Raw genomic sequence first — 12,424 nt, 5'->3', positions numbered from 1 at the left:
GGAGTTCCCACGAAAGGGAATCATAGTTTCTAGTTTTCACATGTTTTGTTCAGTTACATTCATGTCCAGCAAATAACACTCAATACAGGAAAAAATATTTTTGTTTAAATTGTATTTTTGCTTGACACCAGAGTGTTGATGAGCAGAACACATAGCTTTAATGACTTCAAAAATGATTGTGGGTGTTATGGGGGGGGGGTGTGCATAACAGAAAATATTATGTATATTTTAAAAATACATCACAATAATCAAATGGTTTTCAAAGTATGTTGCCTTTATTTATAGTAAGTAAACTAACTTAAACATTGACTAATACATTTTTTTTGTTGAATTCTACTTTCATATTTATAGCTAATGTAGCCGTTTTTTATGTTAAAATTAAGTTGCAAAAAAGCAAACAAAAAAAGCAAATAAAAAAAGATGTACATATATTAATAACATTTTGGCTTGTATCTGATAAAATATATTAATTAAGTAATAAATATATATTTTTGAATTTTTATTATTGAAATTATTGAATTATTTTTGAAATAATTATGAATGTATTGTCTTTGGGAAAATAAATATTTTTGATCAATATTAAATCAAAATTTAAGGCTTGATCCAAACCATACATATAATTTGAGAAAAACGAATAAACCTGGCGGTAACAAATTAAAGTTTTGTTTTTTAAGTTGGTCCAAAGTATAATTTTTTTTCAGTGCATTATTCAATTGCATTATTTAATTGTCACTTTAAGTCAATTGTCACTTTTTAAAGTAAAAATTTGACTTTGTGAGTTGAATGAAAAGCAGCATAGCAAAGGTAGTTAATGCCTTAAAATAACATTAAAACCTAACACTAATGAAATGTGCTTCATTTTGCTGTGAGAACCCCACAGATCTACGACCACATTATCCTTCATCCCTAGGCTAGTGCTGCACGTGTTCAACACTTAAACACTGCAGTGACACATAGCCGTCTATAATCCTTCACAATCTGCAAGGACACTTACCATTAAGACTCCAAAGGACCACCAGTCAGCACTTTGAGTGTGACCTCGTCTATTGACAACCTCTGGGGCCATGTACTCGATCGTCCCACAGAACGAGTACGCTCGTTTGTCATGGTCAATTGCCTCTTTGCTCAGGCCAAAATCTGAGAGAGCAGAGAATATATTAAACCATCAACATATGGCCCCTTTAGTCGATGGCAAATGTTGGACCGTGGCGAAAGCAAATAAACAAAATTTTGCTCACCTGTGATCTTTATGTGGCCTTCTTCATCAAGGAGAATGCTGGGAAGGTGAAGCAACAGTCGATTACATTTCATTTCTATATAACTGTATAGAGAGCAGCCACAGAATTAAAATGAGATAGAGAGGACATTTACTAGTTCTTCACAAAAATACAAATCTCTTTATATCAATGTTATATATAACATCTTAGAAAGAGTTAGTTGTTTATGTATGCACAGAAATGTCACAACTTGCCATATTAATATAGTAATACATATTTATAATAAGGAATTATATTCAATAACATAAAGAAAGAATTATAATACAGAATTATGAATAATTGTATCTTTTTGATTGCATTGATTACATCCCAAATATGTTTTAGTATTTAATTAAATATATAATTCATATAATTATCCATGAAACGACATTAAAACTGATTATTAAAATATAAACCATTTTTACTGCTACTGTGAAATAAGATTTTGGTCAAACTGCCCATCCCCTCTGCTGCACCCACTCTTATTGATAATTATGTTTATTTTCAAGAATAAAAATATTTTTTGGTACAGAGACAATGCTTTTTTTTATTTTTTATTTAAATGTCTCCCCAACTAACCCAGAACAGACTGCCTTAGAAGAAATCAATTAAACAGTTACAATTATTAAAAAAATAAATGAATAAAATTAAGAGTTATGATATACATTAAAGTAGCCTACATATCGGAGGATATGAGAGTTCAACAAGGTAAATGCTACACCTTTTCATTTTTGCAGGGGTGACAAGATTGAGGATATATTTGTTCTTAATGAATGTACTGGTGCAGTGTCTTTTGGATTGCCATTGCCTATTTGCCATTAATCACCTATGACAGGTCTCAGAACAGCGTGCCCTTAAGAGATATAGAGCCGTCTATAGAGACCTGCTCTCTGGCCATCTCCATTTTCAACTTCTAAGATGAGAACCAGACAGAATTTCTCTTATATCTTATATCTATCTATTTCTTGGTTTTGTGAAAGAGCCATGACACTCCTGTTTTGTCTTGTACTGTGTGCTTGTGTTTAACACTAGCTGTGTGCTTTCATGTTGTCATGTTTTGTGTAACACGTGGCTTATGAGTGTTCTCATTGGCTGTGTGTTCAAGTCTCATTTTGTATTAGCATGGTTTGTGATTTGTTTAACTGGCCATGCGCTGGTTTTAGTCATGAGCATATGGCTTGTCATGTATGTTTCCTTGTGCCGTGCTCTCCTGTCGATTGTCTAACCCCGCCCATCTTGTTATCTGATTATTATACTTTTTTGTTTGCTTCCCTATTTATTTTCCTTGTGTTTTCAGTCCTGTGCTCATCGTCGTATGTACACTGTGTTTCCCTGCTGTGTGCTTCAGTCAAGTCAGTCTTGTTTTCCCCCTGATTTATTTTTTTCTGTTTTGTTTTATTTTATTATCATTTAAAGCCCATCAACTCTGCACCTGAGTCCTCGCTCCTTCCCTAACTAACCTACTCCTGTGATTGCCTTGTCTATGACAATAAATTCAATACTTCATCACTGTAAAAGCTTAATGATAAATTCATCCTTTTCTTTAAGAGTTCCCTCAGGCTCTCTCTTTCTGCTGAATACTCATAGTATTTTTTTCTTTTGCCTACAGGTGTGCTAAATTATAAAATATTATAGTAGTATGCACAGTACCGCTGCTAGACATTTTGGTGCCCTAAGCATAATTCCTTTATGGTGCCCCCCGCCCCCGGGAAAAAAAAAAAAACGTTTATTTTTGCCGGTTTAACTTTAACTTTTTAACGCGCAATCCAACGGAACACTGAGGCGGCGGCGGCACCATCGTTACTTTCCAGAGCAATTAAATACTCTTGTTCCGCCTGTCTTGTTATATACATCCCTAAAAAGTGCCTAATAATATTTCTATAATGAAATAATATCGGCACTATAATTATTATGACTATGATATGATGATTGATTTTTCATTAGGCTATTTTTGGTGCCCCCCTCAGCACTTGGTGCCCTACGCACAGCGCGTGATGCGCGTGGTGGGAGCGGCGGCGCTGAGTATGCATTATATATAACAGTTTGAAAGTTTAGAATGTAAGATTTGTTCATGTTTTTGAAAGAAGTCTCTTTTGCTCACAAAGGCTGCATTTATTTAATAAAAATATACAGTAAAAACGGTAACATTTCGAATTTAAAATAACGTTTTCTATTTTTAATACATTTTAAATGTATTTTATTCCTGTGATAGGCTGAATTTTCATCATCATTACTCAAGTCACGATCCTTCAGAAAATCATTATAATCTGCTGATTTTGTGCTCAAAGAAAATTTCTTTGTTTTATCCATGATGAAAAAAGTTGTGCAGCTACATTTTTGCATCATGCATCATGATACATTTTTCATGGAAACTGTGATACATTTTTTCAGGATTCTTTAATGAATAGAAAGTTCTAAAGAACAGCATATTTGAAATGTAATCCCTTGTAACATTATAAACATTATATTTAATAGTTATTACTTAAAAAATCATACTAAGCCCAAACTTTTGAATAATAGTGAATGCTGCTAGTTTTATAATGCTGTAATGCTTAGTATTTAAAACAACCTAATAAATTTGTTTTTTCTACAAAATAGTAAGAATGTTATTTCTTAAGAAGGTACTTGGCCTGGCAACATTTTCACCACAAGGTTTATTTTTATTTTTTTATTACCACATTTATATATATCTGTCAGAAAAAAAAATTCCTTTAACTTTCATTTAACAGTATTCCTTTTTTTCGTAACTCAAGAAGGTAAATGATGGCATACACATTATACAGATTACAAAACACATGTTTAAGAAACAACAACAAGTATGATCAATAACCTTCAACACCATTAAATCTCTCACACCGATGTCATCCTTATTGCTGAGCCCTGTACATATTTCAGTCTAATGTAAGGGGAAAAGCTTTGACAAGCACTCTGAAATCAGCAGAAGGACACAAAACAGATGTAACTGCATAAGAAACAGGAGCATCACCGGAAGCTCTCTGGTGAGTTGCATCACCCAGATTGAACCTCTGAATTATGACTGTAATTACATGAGAGTTTCACAGAGATCTCTTTGACTCTAATCCAGATGTGGATTATACAGCTGCTTGAAAAAATCAGGACTTAAACCCTCCTGAACATCACGTCCAATCAAGGTTCTGCTGAGGTTATCAACACAAGGTCACTCTTGTGACCTTACAGGCATTAGGTCACTATCTAGAGCACTTAAATAGGCTGCAGTGTAAATTAGAACACATGATCGCTACTACTGATAATATACATGGGTCTTGGTCTTACTTCTCTGGTTTTAGATCTCGGTAGATGATGCCCAGACTATGAAGATGATCCAAAGCCAAGGCCAGCTCAGCCAAATAGAACTTCACATCTTCTTCGGTAAACATAACCTAGAGAGAAAAAAATATCATAACTAATTTTTCATTTAGCTGTTGCTTTTACAGAAATACAAATCCTCTTAGGATTAGGGATTTGAACAAGACCAGTACATTCTGTCATGTAACTCGTCCCAAACAGTTTGTGCTATGGACATAAATGATACCACAAACCATGCAGCTTATTGAGGGGAGGTGTATTATTACTTTTGCTCAGAAATCAGACTTATGACTTTTCGCCTGATGAAAAAAAGCCCACACATTACAGACTTGTGGGTGGGCTCTTTTTGAATGTCTAAGGCAAACATATAGCAACCCCATAGCAACTTCCTGGCAACCATCCACAACACTTGTAATGTAAAAATCTAGTCTTTCAATTAGCTGATGCTTTTCCTCAAAACTTACAGTAAAGGGTATTACAAAGACAGCCCTCTTGGGCTTTACCTGTAACTAAATCTCTCAAACACTATGTGAAATGATGATGTCATTGCGATATTGCTTCAAAAATATTCCAGATCATTTCTTAAAATAGTATTATCAATTCGCTATGTTCTGAGTTATAACTTAATGACTATTTAGCAAGACTCAACCTGCCGTTCGTAAAATGGGAAATATATTTATGGTAATACACTTAGAATTTACAACAAAAGCTGGTTGCAAATAACCCAGCATATTCCTTTATCTTTAATAAAACTACAGGAACACAGAGTGTTCTTGTATTTGAAAGACGGAAAACTGCTCTTTTCACAGCTAATTTTAATCACGGGGAGATTTATTTAGACTGCGTAGAGAGCATCAGGGGATAGACAGTGCCATATTGAGGAGAGTACATTGGCGTAACAAGTTCCAGCCAGGAGAGCAGCAGCTGTTGCAGCCAGATGAGACATTTGAGCACCAGCGGTAATTAATTTACGTCTCACTTCCCAAGCATGGTTCTGCTCAGAGAATCACGGTTAAATCAAGAGCACAAATCTCTAGGTGGAAGTGCTCCAGTTTCTTTTTTTAATTCCGAGAGAATGATTAGAAGTAAATGTGCAGGAGTTGCTCTTACAGTGCAATGCAACTGTAATTGGTCTATAAACCTTTTTGTCCAATGAAATCTCTAGAGTGAGATGAGAATGACCCTCACCCCAAAACCACATACCATTGACTAGCATTAGCAAATAGCCAATCAAAGTTTATGGCTGTTATGTAAACTTAAGGCTATTGACTATATAAAAAGAAAAATAGTGTGCAAAAGTGCCCACCCACTTAGTGGAGTTCTGATATTTTTCCCATTTATTTTTGTTTTGTAGGTCTTTGTTTAACAACAATAAGCCATGGATCACGCCAACCAGCTACGAGAAGAATTATAACATTACTACCTTTGATTTGAAGCAAAAAAGTATTGGAAAAATGGACAAATTTATAAAGATACATGACTGTAAACTTAATGGCTTTAGTGAGGCTAAGAACTACAATTAAAACAAAAGCGATGGATAAAACAATTTATTTAAATATGTTAATTATGTATACAGAAACATTATATACTTACATATTGTTTATCGCAAAGTATGCAAATATATACACAATTATTCAATTAGTTTGAGAGCATAGAGAGACTATTTCATCATTCGCAGGGCTTCTTTCGGCATAATTTCCTTGTTTCTATTCTCTGATTGGTAAAGATTTTTTTGCAGAATCATGCAATGTAATTTTTCTCCTGGACTTCCACTGTTGAACATTATTATTTAAAAAATCATTTGAAATAGTGCAGGCTTATGGATTCAACAAAATCATACACCATAGATTAAGTTATCATTAAAAATCCCTTTCTCTACAGAGAAAATAAATGGCATTTTTACTTCCGGAACCCGACTGTTGCACTTCATAACAAGCTCTTTGATATATCCCATTCCAACTTCCTGTTTGAATTGGAATGTTTTGCAACGCAGGAAATAAAACTGTGCATGTCAAGCCCTTTCATGGGGTCTAAACGTGTTTTTGACTGATTCCTTAAACCAGTTCAAGAGCCATTCATTATATGTTTATTGTATGTATTTATTGAATTGTATGAAGACTGCAAATGTTAAAGTGCATTTATTATGTTATTTTTAAGGTTACTAATTTTGTTTTGGAGGTCCCCTACAACAGGTTTGTATGCATTCCAGGTCAAAAACACTTTTTTCATAATATACTCTGCAGGATCACCACTTTTCTCACATATGTCTGAAACGTTTCAATCATGGATCCGCTCTCTCTAAACCCTCCTTTCCGAGCGCCTACTCTGCTCTGATTGGTCAGATGCCCTGTGATTGGTCTACAGCTTACAACACATGTCAGAAATGAAACACCCATTGCTATATCTGATTTTAGCTCTGGAAACTTCATCAGCATTTGTGTACACAGTGATATGAACAGTCACAATGGTGTCGGTTCTTCCATATAAATTCGAGTCAGAGTACAATAATGAAACATTGGAAGAAGTAGCTGATCAACCTAAACCAATCGGAAGAATGGCTTGAGCATGACGTTTCTAATTCGTAAGTTTTTCTTTAGATTGTGCTACATTATAGATGAAATGTTCACATTCTCATCCTTTGGAATTCCATGCAAAGTGGATTTGATTTTGCAGCGCAGAAAACAGCGTCTTCTCGACATGTCGACATCACAAACCAAACTCTTCCAGGCCTCAGCTACAACTACAGTGTTTGAGTGCAGGTCAAAGTAGACGTTTACAGGCAGCCAATGAAAAACATAGTGGGCATTATGCAAATTTGTTACAAAACTATGTAGGTTTGAGGAGGAAGTAAAGAATTATTGATGACTCAATTCAGGCAGATCTGAATCGGTTCTTTCTTTTGGATGACAAAAAATCCACTTGTCTTGCACTTTGAAACTTTGCAGACCATTTACACTCACAAACAGTTATATTACACACTGGTTCTCCAATTGGGCCAGTCCTCCCAACTCCCCACCTAGAACACGATTTCAACCAAGGGGGACACATATCCTGTGACATGTTATATAGTTCTCGATATCCTGTGAGTGATTGTGGATGTGATTCAGTCACCTTTTGCTGATTGCAATTACTTGGCACATAATTGTCACTTTCTAAAATTACAGCAGTTAATTATTCACTGAAAGACACCCTGAGAAGAGACGTGGTTTTTAACAATTCATCCCTGTTTCTATATAATCTTGTTATCCTGAAGCAAAGTAGCCAATTATGATGTGCATTGACACAAAGTGGTCCACAAGCAATTAATAAGGACAACTATCTCTATGCAACCAGAATAAAGACTGAACAATGTGACTGATGAAGAGTGGCGTGTGCAATAAAGCCTAGACATGTGGAGAAAACGGCTGAGCGAAGGAGCATGGCCAATGAGTCAGATTAATCAAATTTGACTCTCTTTTACTGGGTTGAAGGCATCACGTGCTGGAGCTTAACAGAAGATTTAAAAATATAGGCAACAATAAAAGCATCACAACCTGATTGGGAGATTCGCACAGGAATAATGTGTGTGAACATGATTTAAACTGAATCCATGATGGTGCAGAACACAGTAGAATCGTTTTCGAAAAAAAATTTCTAAGCAAAATATTCATTCGATTTTTACATATTCTGAGGAAAATATGAGCATGTGCCATAATACTATAATACCATAATACACTAAAATATATTCTCAAAATATATTTATTATATTATATTTATTTTGATTTAAAATTAATCAGAAATGTTTATTTTTCCAAACACAAAAACATTCATAAAAGTAAAAAGATTATTTTTTTTAAAGAACATAGTATACTTCATCAAAATATTTTCTTTAGACACCAGCCAAAATGTAACTTAATAGACTTTTTGCAACGTAATTTCACCACAAAAAAACAAAAACAAAAGCTAAATTAGCTATAATATGAAAGTAGAATTTTCACTTATAGGCACACAGTATTTTTTTGACACTAGAGGTTGTTTATTCAAAACAAAGGCGTAGCTTGATGACGCCTTGATTTCGTGGAAATTTCATGGGAGTTGTTGTCTTTACCTCTACAGCCGGTGGAGAATACGACGACGGGACTCAGGCAGAAATCATATTCATGGATGACCGGTAATATATTAAAGATTTATTAACGTTACCAAAGCCGTTGGAATGGAACGAGGCCACTGGAGCGATTGTTAATGAGAGACAAGCATGACACACGGCTCGAGAGCAGTGACCTTTTACTATCCCGCAGATGCCGCTTCCGCTTCTTCCGGTCATGTGTATGTGGGGTAACGCAGCGCTGTATGACCATATTAGATACATTTGAGTGTGTTGAAAGTTGTTATAATGCTACTATATGGCTACTATATGAGACAGTTGTTGCACACTGCAGTGAGCTAGATCGATATTAGGCATGGTAAATATGGTATTCGCGGTAAATCAAGAAAACGAGTTTTAAACAAAAAGACTAACTGTGTTGAGCTGTATAACAATGATTAGATTTCTGTCGATTAATGTATCCAAACAGTTGCTCACCTGTCTGATAAAACACATAATATATTAAACCGTTTTTGGTGTTTCCATAATTTCTACAAAATAAAACTGTAAATCGAGGATAACATGGGTATAATGTCATTGATAGGCGACGCACTGACACTGTAACCTGGTTAAAACTGCTTATTTGTCTGGATTTAAATATTCTTAGAAACATTTGGGATAACGTAAAATATATAACATTGTCCTAGTGGTTTTTGGATATTTTGATCCCAAACTCTTACATAGTGTGTGCATTTAAGATACAACGAATTAACTAAAACAATTTGTTAGCCAATGTTTAACTTAAGTTCCTTGAAGACAAATTTGATAGACCTTAATGTTTCATGTGGTCTTTTTGAAATATCCATCATATTTTCTGTTATGTACTAGGAAAAACACACCAGAAAAAATAATAAAATTTCTGCAGTCAGTAAACCACTCTAGTGTAAACCAAAAGTACTATTTAAACAAAAATTGTTTCTTTTCTTTCTTTTTTTTTTTTTGGAAAATGCTTTTAGACAAATTGAATAATAACATGATTTTTATGACCAATGTGAAATGCAATTTAAATAAATGACATGATCGTTTCACTTTTTTTCAGCATAGGGTGTTCTGGGTTACTGTCAGGGTCTTGCTACAATATGTGGTGCTTTGAGTGGTTTCTATAGAATTGACGGGGTTGCTACCTAATGAAATCAAAAGTGCCCAGTCTCTATGATATTCTTATCATCGACCAGTCAAAAAACCCAAATCTGATTGCTTAGTAAATTAAGTAGCATATCTCTCCTCAATAAGTCACATGGTTTGATGTATGCTTCATGCTTATTAGGCTGTGTTTGTTCAAACTGTAAAGATGAGCAACAGTAATAATGGTGCATGAGTCAACAACCACAGATTTCCACAAGCTACATCAAGATAAAGCAAATGCACTTAATGTGAAGCATCTGTTGAGCAGTCTTGTCATAGATAATGCGAATACTTAATTCCTTCTTCCTTTCTGTGCTTTGAAACTTCAAATACTGTACATGTTTGTAGCACAGACATAGATAGAGTGGGGGAAAACAGTATATAGCCTAGATCAGTATAGCAACAAGAAATGATGTCACATCTTAAAAGCCCAATTTTACGTTTTTAAATCAACCTTGCCATCTCTCTTCCGATCACCACAGCAACAAAGTTATTCTTGGTGGTTTGCTGCATGTACTTTTTATAGATTCAAACCACTCACTCGGTTAGAGAACTCAGAGGCTGTTATAATGTTAAGTGTGAAACTTAAGAAAGGTAATTCTTATATGTAGTACATTTCCATGTCCCTCTCGTATATGTCTTAATATATTGGTTTTAATGGTAACACTTTATAATAACAGCACACTATTAATCATTAGTTAAGCATTAGTAAACAGTTAATTAATCATTTATAAAGCATAGACATTATTAAACAGTTTATAAATACAGCTATTAATGCTTTATTCTTGATTTATAAGCATATCTATCATGTTTAATAATTGTATTTTCATATTTTATTAATGATCAATTTATCGTTTCTAAATGAAGTATTGCATTATTTACCAACCAGTTATTTATGAGTTGTCAGTGGTTCATAAGATCAGTTAGAACGTGTAAGTAAATGATTAATAAACTATTTAAATGTACATTCATACATCTTAAATATTTCTGTTCTGCTTCACTGTTGCGTTTGCTTCCTTTTTCTGTTTAGAAGATAACTTAACTGAGCCTTTACATTATCTTTGTAAATGCTTTACAATGCATAAATAGTCCTCACTTTAGATGAGCTCACAAAATAGTTAACTGACCACTACTAAATGCTTTACAACTACCTGTATTAACCATGTATTACAGTAGAGATACATGTTAATAAAACATTTATTAACACACTAAGTAACAATTACTATGTCTGAATAATAAAATGTATGAATGTACATTTGAATAATGTATTAATTATTTACTTACACTTTCTAAGTGATCTTATGGATCACTGACAACTCCTAAATAACTGGTTTGTAAATAATGCAATACTTCATTTGAAAATTATAAATTGATCATTAATAAACACATAATAGATTTGCTTATAAATCAAGAATAAAGCATTTATAGCTGTATTTATAAACAGCTTATTGAAGTCTATTAATGCTTTATAAAGGATGAATTAACTGTTTACTAATGCTTAACTAATGATTAATAGTGTGAAGTAATTATAAAGTGTCTTTTATCACAATATAAAAATAATGTCAACATAAATTGACATGGGGTAAATTTATCTAAAATTATTTGTTTAATATAAATACTCCAAATACAACAAGCACACCAGAGAGAAAGGTACTGGATAACAGGAAAAGGTAACACTTTATTTTACAGTGTCCTTGTTACATATGTTACATGTAATTACCATAGTAATAACAGTAAATTATGCCTAATTAAATGCAATTAACCCTCAACCAAATCCTAATCCTACCCTAACCCTATAGTAAGTACATGTAGTTAATTAATATTACACTGTACTTAAATATTTAATTACACTGTAACAATGACACCTTAAGATACTGTAGCTACAATGAAGAATGACCTTGGTTTCAGTGGCTGAGAATATCCCTAGCACACAGAGGATTTTTTACAAACTCAACACAACCGCCAGACACAAACTGTGCCGCTAATCAATATAAAACACATTATTTCCCCTTAATCCTTACCAACACATAGACAGTAGTGTATTATCCTCTGTTTTTAGGGAAGGGAACAGATCCTTGAGGGAAGCCTTTATTGAGTCTGTGAGATTAGAAAGTGATGTGATCAAGAAAACCAAACACTCCATTAAGGAGAAATGAATTGTAAAGTCTCCATTACAATTCAGTCTGGATGTACCTCTGTTATTGCAGGTCGATGTCTTGGCAATTACTGAATGATCAGTATTATATCTGTTTTTCTCATTTACTCACTTTCATGTCGCCCCAAAACCCATATGACTCCCCTAGAACATAGAAGGAGAAATTTAGAAGAATCTCTTTTAGGTGTTCTTTTGCATAGAATGTGAATGAGAATGCTGTCAATCCTCAAAAAAGCACAATAAAATGATCATAAAAGAAGTCCATTCAACTTGTAAGCTCTGAAATCTCCTTTGCATCTTCGCATATTCAAACTTAGCATGTTGCATTTGGTTTAGAGGAGAATGACAGCGTTTTCCCCCCTTCACTTTTTTTTTTTTTGCACGGAAAAGAGCAGCATGAACATTCTCAAAAACATCTCCTTGTGTGTTCCACAGAGA

The 12,424-nt window shown here is 33.9% G+C and overlaps 1 protein-coding gene across 1 annotated transcript in view; it reads right to left on the bottom strand.

Annotated features, from left to right (window-relative positions):
• rps6ka2 (ribosomal protein S6 kinase, polypeptide 2) overlaps nt 1-12,424 on the bottom strand; it is a 62,860-nt gene that overhangs the window by 28,995 nt on the left and 21,441 nt on the right. Inside the window, exons 6-8 of the mRNA XM_077246400.1 lie at nt 4,551-4,657; nt 1,239-1,276; nt 995-1,137 (exon numbers count right to left, since the gene is read on the bottom strand). Of these exons, the coding sequence (XP_077102515.1) occupies nt 995-1,137; nt 1,239-1,276; nt 4,551-4,657 (288 nt within the window). The remainder of the gene's footprint in view (nt 1-994; nt 1,138-1,238; nt 1,277-4,550; nt 4,658-12,424) is intronic.

The sequence above is a fragment of the Siphateles boraxobius genome, unplaced genomic scaffold (assembly GCF_051911475.1).
Source record: "Siphateles boraxobius isolate OS27281-9 unplaced genomic scaffold, OSU_SipBor_1 104, whole genome shotgun sequence".
Lineage (NCBI taxonomy): Eukaryota > Metazoa > Chordata > Actinopteri > Cypriniformes > Leuciscidae > Siphateles > Siphateles boraxobius.
This window is presented reverse-complemented; position numbering and strand designations above follow the sequence as displayed.